The sequence below is a fragment of the Nyctibius grandis genome, chromosome 27 (assembly GCF_013368605.1).
Source record: "Nyctibius grandis isolate bNycGra1 chromosome 27, bNycGra1.pri, whole genome shotgun sequence".
Lineage (NCBI taxonomy): Eukaryota > Metazoa > Chordata > Aves > Nyctibiiformes > Nyctibiidae > Nyctibius > Nyctibius grandis.
In genome coordinates, this window is record NC_090684.1 from 6,571,209 (window position 1) to 6,592,597 (window position 21,389).

General features: G+C 56.1%; 1 protein-coding gene across 1 annotated transcript in view; it reads right to left on the bottom strand.

Moving 5' to 3' along the window:
• LOC137674152 (receptor-type tyrosine-protein phosphatase V-like) overlaps positions 1–21,389 on the bottom strand; it is a 36,445-nt gene that overhangs the window by 6,486 nt on the left and 8,570 nt on the right. The window contains exons 7-33 of the mRNA XM_068419333.1: positions 20,607–20,867; positions 19,772–20,044; positions 19,036–19,305; positions 18,193–18,462; positions 17,470–17,742; positions 16,896–17,168; positions 16,160–16,429; positions 15,503–15,775; positions 14,410–14,682; positions 13,605–13,877; positions 12,457–12,726; positions 11,696–11,974; positions 11,322–11,456; positions 11,005–11,215; positions 8,236–8,303; positions 7,940–8,066; positions 7,562–7,609; positions 7,027–7,120; positions 6,014–6,104; positions 5,392–5,468; positions 4,451–4,585; positions 3,764–3,886; positions 3,095–3,255; positions 2,570–2,705; positions 1,890–1,969; positions 1,005–1,092; positions 422–512 (exon numbers count right to left, since the gene is read on the bottom strand). Of these exons, the coding sequence (XP_068275434.1) occupies positions 422–512; positions 1,005–1,092; positions 1,890–1,969; positions 2,570–2,705; positions 3,095–3,255; positions 3,764–3,886; positions 4,451–4,585; positions 5,392–5,468; positions 6,014–6,104; positions 7,027–7,120; positions 7,562–7,609; positions 7,940–8,066; positions 8,236–8,303; positions 11,005–11,215; positions 11,322–11,456; positions 11,696–11,974; positions 12,457–12,726; positions 13,605–13,877; positions 14,410–14,682; positions 15,503–15,775; positions 16,160–16,429; positions 16,896–17,168; positions 17,470–17,742; positions 18,193–18,462; positions 19,036–19,305; positions 19,772–20,044; positions 20,607–20,867 (4,923 nt within the window). The remainder of the gene's footprint in view (positions 1–421; positions 513–1,004; positions 1,093–1,889; positions 1,970–2,569; positions 2,706–3,094; positions 3,256–3,763; positions 3,887–4,450; positions 4,586–5,391; positions 5,469–6,013; positions 6,105–7,026; positions 7,121–7,561; positions 7,610–7,939; positions 8,067–8,235; positions 8,304–11,004; positions 11,216–11,321; positions 11,457–11,695; positions 11,975–12,456; positions 12,727–13,604; positions 13,878–14,409; positions 14,683–15,502; positions 15,776–16,159; positions 16,430–16,895; positions 17,169–17,469; positions 17,743–18,192; positions 18,463–19,035; positions 19,306–19,771; positions 20,045–20,606; positions 20,868–21,389) is intronic.

Consider the following 21,389-nt stretch of genomic DNA (forward strand, 5'->3'; position numbering starts at 1 on the left):
TCTCCAAGGATGGAGAGCCTGCAGATGCTCTGGGCCCCTGTTCCAGCATTTGGCCACCTTCATGGGTATTCATTTTTCCTTATACTGAGTTGGATTACCCTTCCAAATCATCACCATTGCCTCTTCTGCCTCCATGGTGCACCTCTGAGAAGACTCCACATTTTCTCTGTGCCCTCCCAGCAGGTAGCTGAAGATAGCAATAAGATCTCCCCTTTGCCTTCTCTCCTCCAGGCTGAACAAACCCACCTATCTCAGTCCCATACATCATGTGCTCCACCCCCTGAAACTGCTTGGTAGCCTTCTGGTGGACTCACTGCAGTGTGTCAAAATATTTTCTTGTACTTTGGGACACCGGCCCTGGTCCAGCTTGGCTCCACGCAGGTACAGGAAGGAAGAGGATGCAGGGTGTCACAGCACTTACATGGGAGGATGCTGGAAGAGGGCCGTGTCTGCTGGTTGCCTGAAGATGGTGTTGCAGAGCTGGCTTCTTCCTTGACAACCTCTAGGAGAGTCTGCCAGAGTGAAAGAGAGTGGAGGAAGCAGTGAGAGAGGAAGGGTCAGGAGGAGCAGGAGGAACTAGGGACTCCTGAGGACACTTGGCCTCGGCAAGGGGTGGTTATAGCTGCACGTGCAGAACCCTTAGCAGGGGTGCTATGTGACCACCTCTGGGGTGGGCTGCCAGGTCTGGGCCATCAGGTAATGGCTCTGTAGGAGAATGGTGTTCAGGTAGGTCCCTACCCTGCATGGTGTCTGGGAAGGAGCGGGTCACGGACAGACCCTCATCAATGCAGGATGTGTGAGGGAGCTATGAGCCTGGGGATGCAATGCCATGGAGAGGGGACACTGTCAGGACAGCCAGGCACACAGAAACCGGGGCATGGGCCCCACTCAGGAGGCACTTACTGGGTGTCCCTCAGCCTGACCAGGTGCAATCGCTCCCCAGGTCCCCCCAGTGCATATGGCCATGGCAGCACTCTCTACACCCTGCCCAGGACAGCTCTCACCTCGTATTCCCTCAAGAAGCCCACATGGGACTTGGCCGCCTTCTGGGCATAGTGCTGAGCAAAGCTTTTCAGCGGGATGGGGCAGGACCTGGGGAGAGAAATTGGGAGTAAGGGTGAGGTTGACTAAACTCAGCAGCATCCAGGCTGTGCCTGCAGTAGGAGGACAGGGCTGTGAGCAGACCTTCATCCCTCAAATGCCGGGGCCCTCGCAGGCCCCCAGCCCAGCTCTGGCCCATGCCAACCTGCTCTCCCCTAGACAAAGGCAGGTCTCAGGTGTGGCACAGCCCAGGCCCATTCCCAAGATGCATCAAGGACAAGGGCATCCTGTTCTGTGTGAGCGAGGAGACAATTTGACCATAAAGAAAGGTATGTGACCTCCAGATGTAGCCTCAGAGACAACGAGGTAGGTGGGCAAAGCCATGGCCAGCCTGACTCTGCTTCCTTCTCTTGGCCTCCATTAGAAGGGACATCCCAAGGCCACCCAGCTGCCATGAGCCCCTCCATTTGAACCTCTCTCTAGGGCATCCCTGTAGGTTGGCAAGCCAGGGGCTGGTTGAAATTCCTTCCCCAGGACAGCTCTGCAGCTCTTTGGCATTGGCGGAGCCCAGGACACTGGCACTGGAGGAAAGGAGGATGTGGTTCCCCAAGCCCTCCCAGTGTGCCCAGTGACTCACACCTAGTTCTGTGCTGGGCTCCCCATGCTGCAGGGAGCAACCAGCCCTGGGCTGACCCCCTTCAAAACACCCGTGGGATGACTGGCTGGGCTTCCCCGTCCTTCTGCCCTGGAGCCAAGGCTCAAGCTGTGGTCAGGATCCCAGCTTGCTGCATGAAGGGGCTGTGGATCAGGGTCGATAGGGTGGCCGGCAAAACACAGCAGGCCCTTACCTCTCTGTCCCTGATAAACCCAGGAGTGGTTCCTCCAAGATCTTGTCCAGGATACAGCTGTGCAGGAAAATATACTGGGACTGGAAGGCAAAGGCAGACAGCAACGTAGAGCAGTGTACACACAGACAGCATGAGGGGGAGGGCATGGCACTGCCTCGTGGGCAGAGCGTGTCCTACATTCATGCCCTAAAAGCCCTACGTTCATGCCCAAAAGGCCCTGGCTACTTCAGTCTCAGAGCTCCTGGATCCCTCCACTGGGTCTGTCTGTCTGTCCAGAAGGGTAGTACTGACACCTTGTCCCAACCCTGAGTACTGGAAATATTAGATGGGCTGTGGAGCATCACAGGCCAATGACATGGTGTGGGTTAAGAACAGCCTGCAAAGGGCCTGATCCTGTTCCTAGGTTCTCTGGGGTGTTTCTGAACCTCCTGGGAGGCCTCTGAGGCTCTGTATGTTGCTGCTATGGATGTAGCAGGGCATAAGGCTGCTGGAGACCCCCACAGCCGAGAAAATTCCACTCCAGCTGAGCTGCTGCTTTGAGCGGCACCGTGACACAATGTCAGGTTGGGGACCAGCCTAGGGGTGCTGGGGCTGCCCGACCAGTTCATCTGTCTGCCAGCCCTGCTAGCTTTTACGCCACGGAGCAAGGGGCTTGGGGGAAGAGGGAGCAGAGGTCTTACCAGCGTCTGAATCATCTGGTAACGGTTCATCCGCAAGGCGTAAACAACACCAAATACGTCCACCACCTTCTCCTGCTTCATCTGCTGCAGCAGCCGGTCCAGGGCAATGAAGGTGCCAGAGCGGCCCACCCCGGCGCTGGATGCACAGACAGCAAGGGTTAAACATCGCCTGACCCCACAGCCGATGGGCTCCCCTCCTGCTGCTAGAGATGGCTCCCAGGTGCTGCACCCTGGGGCACTGGTCTGAGCACCCTGGGGCACTGGTCCCAGCACAACATGGGGCTGAGAAGCCATTCAGACTGCCCTGGGTTGGTGCTGATCACCTCCAGCTGCCCCATCTCCTGGGACTGGGGGGCAGGCTGCAAGCAGAGCTGTAATCCCCAACGCCCAAGCAGGAGACCTTCTACAGACCATCCGTGTCTCCCGGGCACTGCTTTCCTTCCCAGTTTGTGCATGAGTCGGACCCTTGTCCCGCATGCCCTCTCCCATCATCCCCTCCTGCCACCCCCCGGAGCAGAGCCTTGCCTGCAGTGCACAAGGGTTGGCCCCGCGTCCTTGGTGCTCTGGATGTGCTCCCGGACCAGCTCTCTGAAGGTCATAATGGAAGTCGTGGACTCTGGAATCCCGTGGTCGGGCCACGCTGTGTAGTGCAGGTGGGACACATGCCGCTCTGCCCGGAGACCCTCCTGCCAGCGAGGATGCTGGTGATCGGTGTGCAGCCCACTGGGACAGGGGCATGCTTGCACCCCACAGCCCTGGGAGCATCCAGGTAGCTGAGGACACCTGGCTCAGCTGCAGGGAGCAGCCAACACCAGGTCTGCTGCACTGCCTGGTGGCTCCTGCTCCTCTGTCCTCCCCCACAGCCCCCCTGCCATGGTGAGGCATGTGGAGGTGGTAGGGAGGAAACCTGCCTTTGACTGCCAGGGAATATGCACTTGAAGCTGCAGGCTGTGTCCCAGTGCAGGGGTGTGGAAAGGAGAGAGCAGGGGTGGACAGCAGGGGTGGTACACGTTGGACACCGCTGTGTTACCAAGTCTGAAGTGACAGACTGCTCCTCAGGGGACTGGGTCTTCTTTGAACCCCGCTAATGGCGGGGAAAGAAAATTATGCCACCGCCACCAAGAAGTGCCACGGCATCCCATGCAAACCCCCAGCCCATGACAGGTCCCTGAGACCTCTTGGGTCCTTACTCACGTGCCACAGTTTGAACTCACGCATGGTCCACTCCTCAGAGCTGCTCTGCATCAGCAGGTGGACCCAGACCTGCCCATAGGAGACCGGGGCAGATTCGGACGGCCAATAATGATCACAGAGGACCTAGAGCACAGGTAGGACAGGGTCCCAGTGAGGCCACTGAGGGCCCAGGTCCCACTGGGTGACCTCCTGGGCCCTGGGAGCATCTGGAGAGCAGCAGCTGTGTGGGGAGGCAGGGCAGGTCTTGGGGAGCTGGCAGGGGTGCTTCCCCTTCCCACCAGGAGCTTTGCACAGCTCTCCCCCACCTCCCCTTCGTTTGGATCTCAGCCTCGTGCAGAGAAAAGGACCTATGTGGGTCTCCTCATCTCTGGCGACTGGAGGAACCATCCATGTGAGGTGTTTCATCCAGAGGCAAGTGGTAATTTCAGATGCTGCACAAATATCTGAGGGTGATGGGCATGGTTCCAGCTAAGCTCCACTTCTGCCACTTCCTACCCCAAGCTAATGCTTGCTGCACACATCAGCCTCAGTTTCCCCCAAACTGCCTGTTGGGGAAGCTGTGTGACCCGTGCTCACCCTGAAGCCACATCTGAGCAGGGGTTGGCAGAAGGCACAAAGCCAGCCCTGGGCTCAGATCACACAACCAGGTCTGGGCTGGCACGTGGAAGCCCAGCGGTGCTGACCTACCCGCCCATTCTCCATGCACACTGTCAGCATGATGATGTTGCAGACGTTCTGCTCCCACACCAGCCTCCAGAAGTCCTCTATCGTCTTCTTCAGGGGCCCTTGGGTAGCAATGAACTCCTGCTGGGATGTGTAGCCCTGAGCAAGAGGCAGACAGGAGGAGCTGGCAGGCTGCGGAGGCAGGTGGATCCTGCCCTGGGACAGAGTCAGTGGCTGGTCTGCTTTTGTGGTAGAGGGAGAAATGCCCGTTGCCCTTAGCCCATGCAGGCACAGTTCCCAGGCAGATGACCTCAGAAGCAGCTGATTTCACAGGAAGCATGTGCTGCCCAGCACGTGATCTCTACATATTTGGAATAAAGATGTGACCCCACCGTTTCCCTCCAAGCAGTTCCTCATTCAGCCTAACCAGGGAACGACAGATCTGGGTCTTTCTGGTGCTCCTCAGTCACTGCTGAAGGTAGGGTGAGCATGCAAGGTCTCAGGCTGCTTCTTTGCCCCTTCGACACACACATGCCCCGTGGATCCACACACCCATGCATGCATGCTGCATGCCCTGCCTGTTACCTGGGAAAATCTCCCGGATGGGGGATGCGGGCACAGCTCCAGGGTTGTTCAAATGCAGCTGCACAGACCAGAAGGAGAAAGAGCAGGCAGATAGACAGGGTAGTAAGCTCGGAGATGGGAAGAGGATAGTGCTCAACGAGCAAGCGGAAAGCCTTGCCAGTCTCCTCACACTCACACCTCTGCATTCGCAGCATTTGCCATCTGACAACCTCCATCAACCCCTGCATCTCTGCCTGACCCCAAACTCCTTGCCATTCTGTGCCAGCTGTGGCTTCAGTGGCAGCTCTTGCCCACCAGCCCTCACAACCTCAATCCAGGCAGAGTTTCCCTGATGGTGCCCTGTGGCCATGTCTCTGTGGGGAAGGCAAGGGGACACTCACAGGCATGAAGTTGGCATTGATGTAGTCTGAGTGTGGATCCTCCCCCAGCTGGCTCAGCTTGACCCGAGAGTGATCATCTGAAAGAGACCATACACACGTGATCACCAAGGCAGCCCTTCACCAAGACATGGCCATCTCCTCCTCACATGGGTAACACATCAGGAGAAGCCCCAGCAGCTCCATGTATGCAGCCAGCCGTGAGGCTCTCTGCTCAGCCAGGTACCTTCTCCCTGGAGAGGTGAGCATTGCCTGCCAGCTGGGTTAGCAGGCGTTATGAAAACAGAGCTGGTATCATGAGGCTCATGGAGAAGCCATGGGACACTCATGGTTCCCCTTTAATCTCCAGCTGGGACCCATCTCTGAGCCAGGCTCACCCAGCACCTGCCCAGCAGCCTCCTGGAGGAGCTGAGGAGGACGGTGGCTCAGCCCTGGCTCAACCCTTAAGCCTTGAGTCTCCAGCAGGAAAATGGAAACTGAGGCCCATTTCAAGAGTCCTTCTTCTCCCAGGAGAAGAACCAGGGACTGTGAACCCTGCAGCGATGCAGGGTGAGCCCGTCCTTGTGCATTGCAGTATGACTCCCACCCTGGATGCTGGGGGGAGGAGGGAGGAGACAGCACTTACAGGGCAGCACGTGGGGATATCTGTTCTTGGAGACATTTTCTGGTAGCTCAGCCTCTGCCTTCGACTGCTCCTTCCCAACTTCCTTCAGCTCCTGTAGGACAGGGGAGGAAATAAGCACAAATGTCTCCCTGGAGAGCTCCTGGCTGATGCAGCTCCCTGCTCATGGCCAACGGCTCTGTCTGCTGGTTCAAGAGGGTCACCCATGCACAGGGAACTGCTCTACCCCTCCCTCTGTATGGCCTGTGAACTCTGGGCCACAGGTGGCTTTCCCCAGTGCCTTTTCCAACAGCGCTGTTTGTATTTAAAAGCAAACAAGCCCAAGAACAAGTATTGGGGGAAAAAAAACCTTCTCAGAAATCAGAAATCTACCAAGAAGCTCAGAGCATTTTGTGCTGAGTAAAGAGAAACATCTTGTGCTGTGAAAATAGAAATATCTTGTGCTGCTTCTGCCACTGTCCTCACTCAGAAGGCCAGAGTAGGGTGATCTGATATGGCTTTGAAATCGCTCATGGGACTTTCAAAAGTGCTGACAGCAGAACAATTCAGATGTTGGTAGTAGAAGCCAGTGAAGGTAGCTGGAGGTGAATTTCACAGCCTGGCCCTATAGCTCTGAGAGTGCTTCTTGACCTTCCTTTTGGCTGCAGGCTCTTTTCTAGCACTGTCAAGGTGGATTTCATTGCAACACCACTCAGCATCTTCACCTCCAGTCCAGGCCTGGGGCCCTTCGCTTTGTCCACCAGGAGCTATGGACAGTGCTAGTTCACCTCACGCCACAGACAACACGTGTTTCTACCAGAACTCGAACAAAACAGGTTTTGAGCAAAGGAATTGCCTGATCACTTGGTCCATCCAATCTGTAGCCTCCAAGACTGCCCAGTAGGGTGGCTGCATTGCTAGAGAGATGGGTTACTGTCCCTGGAGATGAGGAGTCCATACAGGCCACACAACAGCTGGGGCTTAAGCTACCTAGAGGAGAAATTAAGTCTCATCTCTAGCAGGGAGTCTCATCTCACCTCAAATTCCTGGAAAAAAGCATGGTTAGCACTTGCTGTCTTCATCTCATAGTACTGCTTGAAGTTCTGTACGAGAACTGGCCGATGGATGTTTCTGCATGAAATGAAGTCCAGAGGAAAACTTGCCTTAGCTATTGGGAGGTCTGGCAGGCCAGTCAGGTGGCCAATGAGACAGCCCAGCCTTGAGACCTGCAGTACCTGGATGCACACACACAGGGATGGTTTATAGCCCACATCATTGCCCAGGAAAGTGGGTCCAACAGAGCTTTGTTTAAATATTGGGAGGGATTTCAGGATGATGAGGATATCCTCCTACTGCAGAAGCCTTGCAGAGGAGGTGTGGACAATGCATTGGCTTGGAATGGAGCTGGGCAATAAATACATGAGCATGGGAAAGCCTAAGATTTAAAAAATAACTGAAGGAGCAGAGACAGAGTTGGCTTTTTCCTTGAGTCAAAGCATGAGAAAGGAAGTAGGTGAAGGACTCTGGGACCTGCAGTGGGGACACACAGAGAGGGAAGGCTCCAGCACTCACCTCAAGCTGTAGGTCACCATTTCCTGGGGCAGGTTGCTCTTCTTGGTTCTGGAATCAAAGCATGGAAGATGTTACTTTTCCGTGCAGTGCAGGGACAGACACTGTGAGCGCATCGCGTACTGCTGGCTCATGGAGTGCTTGTGAGCAGACAGCTCACATCAGGTACACATGCAGGGTTCTGTGAATTCATTGCACACAGGCAGCTCCCCTCTGCCCTCTGCATTTGCCTCCGTGCATGCCAGGCATAACTCCACCAGCGGGTGTCTTAGTTTGCCTAAATCTCTTTTTATACCCTCTCACTGCTCTTCCTCCTGGCCTGGCACTGGAGGTTGGGTTTCTCAGCCTGCACCCACCAGGTAAGAGGTGGCTCATCCTCACCTCTTTGCTCTGAGCTGTTTCCAGTAGACCAAAGCAAAAATAGCTGCAAGTGTCAAGAGAAATCCCACAATGATTCCAGCGATTATTGGCATTGAGAGTGGAGTTGCATCTGCACTGGATCCAGCAGCTGAAGTAAAAAAGAGAACGGACAGAAGTAAGAGTCAGAAAATGGCTGCATTTACTCTATTTACTATATTTGCTGCAGCCTATGATCTCCCTCTGGCTTGCCACTGTCAGGTTGTTAATTATGTCTAACCTACACAGCCAGGTAGGGAAGATGGCATTCTCCATCTTACCTGAGAACGTGGTGAACGTCACTGCAGGGGCTACTGGGTCGTATTTGGTGAAGGCAGCGATGCTGAACCTAGGGCAAAGCAGAGTCCTGCCATCAGGGGCAATCTGAACTGAGCACAGCACCCATGCAGCCAGCAGCAGGAAGACCCAAGGGAACAGGACAGCTGCCTCTGTTTTGTACTGCTGTATTGGAAGAAGCTGGTTTCCTGGTAGGGATTTAGGGAATGTGTGGAAATAGTCTTTCCTCCCTTTTCTGCTTCTTGGACAAGTTTGTTGCGCTTGAGAGAACATAAGAAAATGTTCAGAAAGCACAAATGGGAAAGAGCTCTCCTCTGAAGGGTTATTTGCAGAGACAAGTAGTAAGTTTCTTCTCTCTTATAGGACACAAATAGGGAAAGACAACAGTAAGTAGGGAAAATCAAGTTGGGTTGAGTCACTGTCTTGGTTCAGGTCAACCCATTAATTGGGTGGACTTGGAAGAGCTGAGCTTGGGTAACTGAAGCAGGGGCACCTCAGCTGGGAGGGCTGAGCCCCAACCCAGACCCTTCCTTATGCACACAGAAGTCGCTGGTGCATCCTCTTCCCCATGGAGATCTGCCACACGTCCTCCTCCTGGCAGCATGCACACCAAGCCTCACAGCTCCCTGCAGAGCTGACTTCCTTCTGAGCAGGCAACTCTCAAGGGTAGGTCTTCTTGTGCCCTACATACAAGCTAAGGCTTTCAAACGTAGCTTTGGATTTTAGCAGCCAAGAGTTTGTGGAGCCCAGTGTGAGTCCCCTCTGGCAGCACCCCGGCCCTGGCTGCCAGAGCAAAGACCTTTGGAAACTGAGCCTGCAGATGCCATGGCATGAGAGATAAGGGCTTGTGGACAAATAACTCACTGAAAGACAGGAAACAAGGCTGACTTGCAGAGTGGAGGTGGGCTGTCAGCAGTATCTGCTTTTCAGCACACTATTAATGATTAACTAGGACAGCAGCACAGTGTCCTGAGGGTACGTTTAGGGCAGCCAAAATGAAAGCAAGCTGTGAAGAGCTACAAAAGTATCTTCTAGTCCTGAGTAGCTGAACTGTTAAGTACATGTTATTGAGTCATGGTAGGCGGCCTAATGACAGCCTGATGGCTCTGGATTAGCTGCTACCCTGTGGGAGATTGATGTTGGAGTGAAAATGGCAGCTGGGAAGCAGGGAGGGCAGATACACTCTCACCCTGGCTGGACAGTATTTGGGGGGTGGAAGGGTGTCCTGGTGTGTTTGTGCTGTTGTTAAACTCCTCTCGAGATCTGAGGCTGCTGGGGTTAAGCAGAGAGGCTTGCCCTGCCATGCCTGAGTCGGTCAGGAGCCCTTAGCAATAAAGAACAGATGGGCGTGATGGGCAATCAATCTCAAACCTTCTGAATCAATTGGAGACTCTCCCATGCCAGCCCAGGGACCACAGCACCTGTGGTGGGCATGGGGTGGGAATGCATCAGCATGCAGTTCTCCTGCCAGGCATGATAATGCAGTACCTGGGAAGAGCCCGAAGAGCTGTTTGCTCTTGATAATCCTGCTCTGGGTGGGATTGCCAAGGGAATGGCTCTCTGGAAACTCCCTTTTTTTTCCCAGGAGAAGCAGCCATTTCCCACTCCCCTGACGCAGCCCCGTGTTAATACCAATCTCTGTTCTCTGCTGGTGCTTCCCCAAACAGCAGCTTCAGTTGAGAGCCCCTGTTTGGCAACGTGTAAATCTGAAACGACTCTATAAGAATCCATACAAGTTTTTCATCTAAGCGTGGAGTTTGCACATAACAGAACTGGGGAGAGCAAAGCAGAGAAGAAGAAAGGAAGGAGAACCAGCTGGTCCAAACCCAACACCAGGGACCTTGACTCCACTCACCACAAAGCTTAAAGGCAGATCTAATTCCCACTTTACTCATAGGGGAAAGTGAAGCTCTGTCTCATGCACACAATCTCTCATGGTCTTTCTTTCTCTTTTCCCAACTTTCTCAGCAACTTCTGTCACTAGTCAGACACCCTTGCTGTAAGTTTCTTTAAATTGAAATGGGACAACCAGATTCTGGGGAATCCCTTTGTCAGAGAAATGCCTAGGGATATGGTCCCTGTTTGACAAAATCACGAGCTGCTAAATTAACAGAGGACTGACTAAAGAGATGATTCTTTGTTCGTAGTAGAAAACCTGTTTTACCATCAACTATTTTAAAGGTACCCTATAACAAAATACGTATGCTTGTACATTCATGTTCCTGGATTCTATTTACTGTCAAATAAGACTCTGAGTTTATGAATATTGTGATCCGTGTGTGTGTCTCATGGGGAACTTGGACCTTAGCCTGTGTGTTTGCTACCCTCAACCTTTGAGCCCCCACTTGTGTAGGCACCACTTGAACTAATATTACCGAATCAGTTTCATTTTTGTGCTAAGTCTGCGCGTGGCTCCAAGTCACATACAGAAGTCCTACAAATAGCGGCATCCATTTTAGTTCTTGCCCTGGAGGTGGACAACTGCCCGGCTCCCAAGGCAACACATACAGCCCTTGTCAGCTTCAGCCTTCTGCTCTCCCTCTCCCTGCCCACTTACACTGTCTAATATTCTCCGGTATGCCATCCCTTGCATCCCTCAAGCGTTGCTTGGTGGAGCAACCCCTGGGGTCCACTGTCTGGGGAGTACGAGGGTGAGGTGACATCCAGGGAGCTGGTGACACCTTGCAGGGACACGTGCAGTCTCTTTTCTCCTCCAGCCCCTTCACCTCAGGAGGGATGTTGACATCTCTCACCTGTACTGTTCGTTGGCTTTCAGCTTCCCGTTGCATGTTGCCCTGGACTGGCCGCACTCCTCTGTTCCCACTGGCACTCGCCAGGTTTCAGGGGAGCTCCTGGGACTTGGATGGAAGGGATTGGGGATTAGCACAGCCAGGTAGGAGTCCTCTGTCCCATAATAGTGGTCATACCATGTGCTGGACATGATTTCCTGGGTGGGCCTCAGCACTGAAGAGGAATGTACAAGGTGACAGTGGTAGTCCCAAAGTGACATCCAGGGGACCTGCTGCCCTCCAGGGAGCCACTGCAGATCGGGATGTGCAGGGGCACTTACGTGAATCATTAGTGGTAGCAATGACACCGTAATACTCAATCTGGCCGTTCTCCTCGCTGAACAGGTCGGATGAAATGATAACCGTGGAGCTGGCCTCCACCTTGAAGATGTCTCCTCGCAGGGGTGGAGGCAGGGCTGGAAGAGGAACCAGGGAGCACAGCCTGTTAGTATGTCCCTGCTCCCACAGACCCACCACACGTTGCTCAGCCTGTGACTAGTCCCAGCATCACTGCCCAGAGCCCTGACCCACTGCAGCTCAGTGGAGGACCACATGGGGCTCACAGGCATCTGAAAGAGTCCCCAGGTCTCATTAGCAACACTGGGTGTCTTCTCCTGGGGTCTGTGGCAAGGCTGTGGGAAAGAAGGGGACTCACCCTCCACTGGTGTGTTGCAGAGAAGAGTCACAGCCTGGCTCCTCATTGTGTTCATGCCCACTGTGCTCACAAGAATTTGGTAGGATGAGTTTGGCCTCAGCCCCTCCAGACTGGCCTCGCTCGTAGGGACGCTCATGACATACTTGGAGGTGGGAAGTCCATCAGAGAGTCTCTCTGTCACCACCTCATAAGCCTCCACATCTCCAGGAGAGCTGGTCCAGTTCAAGTAAAGGCGCCTTGACTCTGGTAGGCATTGCACATCCTTCACTGGGTTTGGCTCTGCGAAGGGCACAGGGCATGCTCTGAACTTACTGGATCAGAGGAATCCCAGCCTCAGCCCATGCATCAGCCCAGAGCTACTATGGTCCTCTACTGCCTGTTCCTAGGTCAATGAGAGAGTAGCAGACCTGGACATCTGTGACCTGGGAGCCTGCTGTGCCAAGGGCCACAGGACAAGGCAAATGAGTCAGGACCCTGAACAGATGTCTTACAGGAGAAGCAACCCAATGGAGATCTCTGCAGAATCTGCTTTGCTTCACAGGTAGCCAGGCCACAAGGTGATGGGAAATCTCTGTGATGGGACTAGCTTAGGGAGCTGATGGCTACCAGAGGGTCACCTCGCTGGCTTTCCTTATCTCCCACCATGAAGACTTCCCATGCTTCTGTTGACACCCAAGGGCTGATCCACTCTTGAGGCCACCCAGGCGTTTCTCCCCCTTCCAGCCCACGCATCCCCCATCCCCATGGCAGCGCGTACCCACCCATCGACACTGTCAAGGGTTTGGTGCTGCTCCAGTAGGGCCCGGCCACGCAGCTCAAGGAGACAGAGTAGTTCCTCCCTGGGACCAGCCCCTGGAGGAGGTGTTGGACTTGGCCTCTGCTGAGGACGTGCTGCCAGGGCAGTGTGCTGTTCCTGGGATCCCGCAGCCACAGCTGGCAGTCATTCTGCTGTCCAGAGACACTGCCCCAGGAGATTAGCATCGTGTTGTTCCGTTCAGCCACCGCAGAGAGATTTTTGGGAACCGAGGGGACTACAGTGAAAACCACACCAGGGAGAGTTACTGGCATGCATGTACTCTCTTCCATCCTATAGAGATACAAGTAGAAGATGGGTAACATGCAAAGAAACTTCATATGGTCAGTGATAACATTTCTGCAGCTGCTGGCTGCCACTACCAGAAATGACCTTTAAATGGCAATTGGAGGACATGCACAGTGAGGAGCATGAGGAGATGGGTTCTTCCTCCTGTTAATTAGCAAGTTTCGTTAGAGACCTGCCTGAAGGGCTCTGCACATGACTCCCAGCACCCTGCCAGGGGCTGGCTGAGCGTGGGAGTAGAGACCTCCGGATTCCCCAAGCAAAGTGCAGGGACTGTGGGGACAGGCACATGAAAAGGCTTATTGTGCTTATCTGCAATTTCCACATTCCTTGGAAAAAAAAAAATAAGCCCAGCCTCCCCTTATCCCCCATGCCAGGAATTTTCTGAGTGCCTGGGAGAAAGGCAGCGGGGATGGTGGGGTGTCCCCCACTGGCTGTAAGGCCTCGTGGTCTCCCAGGCTGTGGGTGTCCTCTACCAGAGCAGGACTACTGCCATAGGATCCCTTGCTCTTGTTCAGCCTCCGGTGCCTGGAGGAGCCAACTTGTGTGAACAGCGGGGCCTCCAGCTGGAGGTCTGCCTCCTGAAACAGCAACCGTAGCTGCCAGGCTGGCCTATGGGCAGCAGTATTGCCCTGCGCTCCCCTCCACCAGGGGCCTGCACGGCCCATGATCCCATTGCTATGGTGGTACCTACAGCTTCCAGGCAGCAGTCCTGGCTGTGTCCCTGCCCACCACAGGTGCTGAGTCTGCCCAGCTGGGGAAGGATGAGCCTCATGCATGATGCAAAGACCTCCAGCTCTTGCCACTTACCTGTCCAGTCGCTGATGTTCCCCGCAGAGGCTGCGTAGGGCCCTGCCATGGACACCACTTCCAGCAGGTATTTGTGTCCCGGAGCCAGGCCAGAAAAGGTGAATTTGCTGGTGCCTTTCCCAACAGATACATTGGCTGCTACAATACCTGATCCCGAATGGTACAGGAGGAGCCTGTAATTGTCTTGTCCTTGGGGTTCAGCTCGCCAGGACACGCTCAGCCTGTTGGGATACCCCTGGTTTGTCATGTACACGTTACGGGGTGCCAGGGGGTCTGGAGAGACAGGATGGGAGCTGTGTCAGTGAAGGGTCTGAGGACATTGCCTGGGTAACTTGGCAGTGTCATCAGAAGGGATGCACCATACAGGACAGGGCACTTTGTCTTGGCTGGATGGCTGCATCCACGAGCCCGGAGGCAGCTAAAAGCAGCTTCTGCAAGCTTCAGGTGGTGCCTGTCTGAGCAGAGACAGCCCTGTCCCAGCTGAAGCCAGACACCCAGAGATGGGTGAGGAGGAAGTACCCAGCTAGCTAGAGGGGAGGGGAAGGTGAACACCCTTGTCTGCTGCTCCTTCCTCCATGCCTCTCCCCTGAAGCCCAGCCCTTGGAGCTTCAGCTGGCCTAATCCAGGCTGGTGGAGCTGATGGTGAGGGTGGGCAGAGCCCTGCTCAGTGCCATGGCACTAACGTGCCCTTGGGTTCAGGCAGGGCTCACAGTCTGCCATGAGGGTCAGCGGGGCCATGTCCTTTGCCATGATCTTTCGTGACTGCCCAGCAAGGCATGCATCACCCCCAAAACAGGGTACTCACACGTCCAGTTGCTGACATTCCCTGCAGGTGTCTGGTAGGACCCCGCCATGGACACCACCTCCAGCACATAGTTGCTTCCTGGGGCCAGTCCCGTGAAGGTGAAGTTCTGGGTGTCTCTCCCAAGCAAGGTTGTAGCTGCCACGGTGCCCAGCCGCGCGTGGTACAGGGTCAGTGCGTAGCCATCTCGGCCCCCGGCTGTGGCTCCCCAGGATGCACTCAGCCTGTCAGGGTGCCCCATGCTCAGCAAACGCACAGCAGCTGGGGGCAGTGGGCCTGGGGAGTCACCAGATCTGATGTTAGGGATTGGAGACCGCGCAGAAGGAGAAAGATAGTTGATGGGACATTGTGCAGCAGGACAGATGCTCCCTGAGGACTGGGACCCATAGACCCCCTCTGGCACACTCCTCCTCCTCACTTTTTTCCATCCCCATCCCACCTCACCTTTAATGCTGCTCACCCTTTGTGGTCCCTCACATGCCAACCCTTCTTCATCGAGGTCACCCTCATCCCCATAGCCCAGCTGGAGCACCTTTGCCACTGCTGCATTTACCTACGTCCTCCAGCACCCAGCTGGTGTGCAGCTGTCTGGGCAGAGCTGCCACAGTGTCTATACTCTGTCCAGCCCTAAAATCCTTCTGGGTGGGGAGAACTGTTGGAGTGGTCCATCTCCAGAGCAATGACCCATTCTCCTGGGAGGCCCATGGATTAGCCTCTTGCACTACACATTCATTTCATAAACCTTTATGGTAATGTGGTTTCTACCTGCTGGAGGAGACTCAGCGAGGCTGTGAGTGCTCCTATATACAGGGACATGGGGCAGCACGAGCAGGGGGATGTCCCCACGTGGGCATAGCTGGGCAACCCTGCATGTCATCAGCATGTACTTGTGCAAGTCTACAGTTGGACATCCATGTGCCCACGAGGGTAACAGTGTGCCCCTGCACTAAGTGCTGTGTGTTGCACCCATGCACATGTGTGTGCACATCTCCAAAGGCACCAGGTCCCCTGTAAACCTCCCAGCCCTCCTCGGGACTGCCCCGTGGTGCAACATCTCCCACCCCCATCTGCAGGGGACACTCCTCCGGGCACTCACGTGTCCAGCCACTGATGTTGGGTGCTGCTGCCTGGTATGGTCCAGCCGTGGCACTGGCTTCCAGGGAATACCTGTATCCTGGGGTCAGGCCCATGAAGGTGAAGTTGTGGGTGTCTCTGCTGAGTGAGGCTGTAGCTGCCACAGTGCCCAGCCGCGTGTGGTACAGGGTCAGTGTGTAGCCGTCTCGCCCCCCCGTCGCAGCTCCCCAGGATGTGCTCAGCCTGTCGGGGTGCCCTGTGCTCAGCAAGCGCACGGCGACGGGGGGCAGCGGACCTGGGGAGGAAACACAATTCACTGCCAGGAGCCACATCTGGGCTGTGGGAAAGGAGATGCTCCACGTCTGTGCCAAGCCTGTGCTGCAGGAGGTAGGTCAGCCCTGCAAGGTCCCAAGGGCTGGCTTTGCCCTTGACTCTGTGGCATCTGCCTCCTCCTTGGTGCTGCCTGACCCTGTGGACGGCTACCAGGGACACGGGTGGCTAGGCCACAGGGTCATGCACAGCCTCCCCATGCTGCATCCAGCAGGGCATGAGCACTGGGTGCTTGTGTGAGTGGGAGAGGAAGGCAGGATCTGGCTGCACCAGTATGGCCTCTGATTTGAACCGGGAAGGGGAAGGTCTGATGAAGGACACCTGGCTGCAAGGAGAGCATCATACTCACGTGTGCAGTGGGTGAGGTTGGGGGTGCTGGTGTGGAAGGGCCCGGCTGTGGCCCTCACTGCCACGCTGTAGTACGTGCCAGGGCTCAGGTTCCTGAAGATGTGACTCCTGGCATCCCCACCCAGCACCCTGCGCCCAACACGACTGCTAGAGTCTGTGTCATAGACATCTACCACGTAGCCTTCTGCTTCTCGCCCCGTTGCTGCCCAGGAGGCCTGCAGTGTGGAGGCAGAGGGGCTGCCCAGGGTGAGGTTGGTGGGGGCCAAGGGATCTGCAAAGCAACAGGGAGACAGTCAGCCCCCGCGTGCCACAGCTCGCTGCTCAGTGCTGTGAGCCTGCTGCTTTGCCCAGTGGTTCCTCGTGCTCTGGCAGTGCTGGACTCCAGCCCCCAGCTCCCACTGGGCAGTGGGCAGGCTGGCCACCAGACATCCTCCCAGAGAGATGCATGGGGACAACTGGGCAGGCAGTGCACGTGACAGAGCAATATCCCCAGGGTTTGCAGCTGGACATGGCAAGGGAGATATCCAGAGCCTTTGAGGTGGGTAGGGGAGATTTGCTCTGTGTCAGGGAAGGAGTGAGGACAGTGAGCAGAAAGGTGGGACAACTGTGTAGAAGCTGGGGGGTCACAGCAGGGATGGTTTGGGATGGGGAAGGTGGCTGTGGGTGCTCTGCAAGGCTCATATGGAGGCTCTGGGGCACAGTGGAGTGCTGTGTCCAACTCAGCCCATCAGACTCACGTGTCCATTGGGTGATGTTGGTGGAGGAGGCTTCGAACAAGCCTTTCACAGCAGTGACCTGCACAGCAAACCTGCTGCCTGCCTCCAAGTGAGTCCAGGTGATGTTCTGGGCATCTGGACTCAAGGTCTGGACCCGATCCCTGCTCTGGGTGCTGAGGCTATAGAGAATAACGCGGTAGTGGTCCCTCCTGCCAGGGGGCTTGTTCCAGTACGTGTGAAGCTCTGAGGAGCTGCCTGGGTTGGTAAGGCTCAGGTTTGTCGGTGCAGCGGGAACTGCAAGGAAAGACAGACACATGAGTCAGAGAGAAAAAGATCCAGTTCTGAACATGCAGCCATCTCTGAGGAGGAGTCTTGCTTTCCCCAGGCAGCCATCAGGGCCAGCAAGCTCTCTGTGCCCACGTGGTACAAGAAGGCTGCAAGAGGCAGGAGATGACTGCATGCCAGCATCACTGGGAACCAGGCCAAGGTGCCCTCCTCTCCTCTCCCTGGATGCCAACATTGATCCCCATCCCATTCTGGAGCTCCTCGCAGTGCTCCCACCCATGCATGTATGCTCACCTGTATGGATGCTCACCTGTGCAGCCAGTGACGTTCTTGGGGAGGGAGCGGAAGGGTCCAGCTACTGCCCAGATCCCAACAAGGTAGCAAGTTCCTGGTTCCAGCTGTGCCAGGGTGACATTGGTGCTGTCCTTCCCTGCTTCCAGGTTCCTTGCTGGTGCAGAAGAGCCCTCCTCGTGCACGCTGAGCAGGTATCCATCCCTCTGCCCAGGAGGGGTCTCCCAGTGCACGGCCAGAGCCCAGGCAGTGCTGACAGGGCGTGCCGACAGGGAAAGAGGAGGTAGCGGGACTGCGGGAGAGAAACAGCGTTACAGGGGACAAACCTGGGATGCTCAGGACTGACTCTAGCTTGGAAATGAAGCTGGGAGCTGTGGGACTGTGAGCATCTAACATGCTGTCAAAAGACTGCTGAGAGCAGCGGGTTGTTCCCAGATCAAAGCTGCTCCCTGTGTCCCAGGTGGTAACGGTGCATCACTACCACGGCCTGAGACCCCCTTGTCCCAAAGTGCTGGGGCAGGCTCACAGCATGACCCATTGCGCTGTGGGGCTCAGGATGCATGAGGGTTCCAACAAGAGAGCCAGCATCTTGAGTAGGAGACAGGCACCAGTGGGGCTGCAGGGACATGGTCTTCTGCAGAACAGCCCTAGGACCCCCCCTCTTGGTCCCCAGCCCCTTGCCAGGCCAGATCCAGGCCGGGTACCAGGGATGGGGATGGGTACAGAGGAGCTGTGCTCCTACCAGTGTAGCTGATTGCAGTCTGGGAGGAGACGCGGTGAGGCCCAGCCTGAGAAATGATCTCCACGCGGTATCGGGACCCTGGCACCAGTCCCTCCAGATCAAGCTGGGTGACTCCACGGGGGACAGACACATTCCTGATGACGGACAGGGACTCAGCCACTGAAAGCTGTACCAAGTGGTTTCTGCCACCGCCTGATTCCACCCAGCTCACGTGTAGCTCCTGGGGTCTCCGGCCAGGCTGAACACTCACGTTAGCCAGAGACAGTGGATCTAGGGGGAAACACAGCATGGAGAGCCATAAGATGGTGGAGGAAAGCAACTGGAAAAGCCAGGACACAGCCTGCACCTCAGCACAGGGCTAAAGGAGAAGTGGTGGCAGCTGACTGCCAGCTCCCCTGTTGTCCTGGAGGATGTGCAAGTTGCCCATGCATGTCCCCCGGGTGCTGCTAGCAGGCAGGTGCTGTACTGAGAAGATAGCACTCAGCTCCCCAGTGGGCTGCTCTGCTCCATGGACAGCGAGGGAGCAAGCCCATACAGGTCTCTGTGCTCCCTCACTCACATCCCTCCCCCACCAGTCCCAGACTGGCCTTGAGATCAAGAGTGGTCTAGGCAGAAGGTTCAGCTTGACTGGGGAAAGCCTGAGCTGGAGAAAAGGGTCTTTTGGGGCTCAGAAGCCAGCACACAGCACCTAACTCATGACACGCGCTCTGATTCCTGGGGCAGGGAGCATGCAGGTCTCACCAGAGCCCTCCCTCCGCCAAGACACTCCCATGTCACTGCAGTCTTGCAGGCAGTGCCAGGATGCCCCGTCCCTGCAGGAAGCTGGGAACACTTCTCACTCACATGTCCACTCGGTGGCAAAGTGTGATGAGGATCTGTATGGGCCAGCGAGGACGGTCACCTTCAGGAAGTATTGAGTGCCAGGGGACAGCCCCAGGAACGTGAAGTTGTGGGTGTTTGGCCCCACTGAGATGTTCCTCTGCGCTGGATGGCTCTTGCTGTAAAGCTGGAGGTGGAACCGGTCCACATCGCCAGCAGCTTTGTCCCAGAAGGCAGAGAGTCCCAGCGGGCGTCGGGTGTTGGTCAGGGTCACGCCGGCCGGAGCCAGGGGGTCTGAGAGAGAGGAGACATCCAGGCAGTGAGGGGCAGTCATGGTGGAGCTGCTACAGTGTGGAGTGGGGGCCTGCACGCACTCATCCTGGGCACCGTCCACCGCCTGTCCCTGGTGGGCTCAGGTCAGAAATCAGCCCTGGCATGTCAAACCCCAGAACAACCTGAGCTTCTGCTCCGCAATAAACATGGGAGCAGGTCCCCACCTTTCCTGCTGGGTGACATTTGGAAACGTTTTCTGTTCAGTGACGGGTTTCTCCTGCACTGAAGACCCTTTTACTTCCAACCTGGCTGAATGTGTCTCTGATTGTCCTTCCACTCTGTCTGTATGCATCCCTCCCCCTAGTTCCCCTGCCTCCCCATACATGGTCCACACTCTGCCTTGCTTCCATGCCATGAGCTTTCTGCTCTCGTTGGCAGGCTGTGGCTGCAATTTGCAGTAGGGTTGATGCAGGGGTATCACACTCACACGTCCAGTCTGTGGCGGATCGCACAGGGGCTCTGTAAGGTCCAGCCATAGCAGCCATCTCCAGTGTATACTGTCGCCCAGGGACCAGGTCCTCAAAGGTGACATTCGTCCAGTTGTTCCCCACAGTCACGTTCCTGACCCACTCCTGGGATTTGGTTTCCCAGAGGGTGCCTGTGTAGCTGGTGCTGCCAGTGGGAGCTGCTCTCCAGGACGCTTGCAGAGAGGTGCTGTGGCCCTTATTGCTGAGGGTCAGCTGCTCCAGGGGCAAAGGATCTGGGAAAGGAAAGGTCTAGAGTCACAGCTGCACCCAGACTGGGGTCACCAGGCGAAAGTGCAACCACAAATGTGCTGGGGCTGGAGCCTTTTCCCTGGGAAAACCCATATCCAGGTGCTCTGGCCACCGTGAGGTCTGAGCAGACCACCGTTACCCCTGCTGACACCCACACACCAGTCTGGCAGGGACTGGGCCAGCACAGAGTTCAAACTGGCATGGTAAGAGAGGACTGCTCTGGTGCTGAAGGAGGTGGTGGGTGGGATGGTCTGGAGGAGGGGGTTCCAGGCAGGTGCAGCCTGAGCAGTGCCACGGGAGGGTGGCCCGAGGGAGGAGGAGGAGGGCACTGAGCTCTGCTGACCCTTGTGCCGGGCGATTGGCATACAGACCAGGGTCAGACACATCCAGCAGCACCTCTGCTCTCCTCCTGAGCCTTTTGCCCTTTTATTGCATGAAGCTGCAGAAGACCTGTGCTATCACACGCCCTGAGGCACGACACAGCAGGGAAGGGCAAGATCCAGTGGGAACGCCAGGGCTGGCTGCGGTGAGGGCTGTGGCACTCACATGTCCAGTTGGTGATGCGCCGGGGTGAGGATGTGTAAGGGCCAGCCACGGTGCTGACCTCAAAGCTGTAGAGAGTCCCAGGGCGGAGGCCCTCGTAGGTGAAGTTGGTGACACCTCTGAGCAGCGAGCTGTTCTTCACGGGATGCTCCATGGGGCTGAGGGCCAGCACGTAGCCCTCTCCCATTGCCTCCTCCCAGCTGGCTAGCAGGCTGTAGGGGCTCCCCTGGCTGGACAGGCTCACACCAGATGGTGCTAACGGCTCTGCAAGGGACAAGGATGTGCATGTCACTGTGCGGGGCAGTGCATCAGGCAGCCACGTTGCTGTCACCGTACTCCAGCAGTTTCCCCACCAAACACCACAGCCAGGGCTGCAGGGAGAGCCTTTTACTGCTCTTTGCACCGGGGAGGCTGAGAGTGCCTCCCCTCACTGTTTAAATCTCCAAAACAGCTCTGGGACAGCACCAACAGTGGCTCCATGAGCCACCCAGGAGGGATGGGGCACAGGGAGATGCTGCTCTGGGGGGACGGGGGGTGCTTCACTACCCACCAAACCAGCTGCTGTGAGCAGAGGGAGGGGAAGCTGTCTTGAAGCCCGCCCAACACTGAATCCAAAGGTTACTGAGTAGGACCTGGTGTTGATTCATGCCTGACACTACCTGGCACAAGTCTGCCAAGGACCTCCGAGTCCACCCTCACGAGGAACTGTGGAGCAGCAGATTTTGCCGCTCTGCCCCACAGTCTGCTCCTGAGACCAGGTGTCACTGCACCACACAGCCCCTTCTC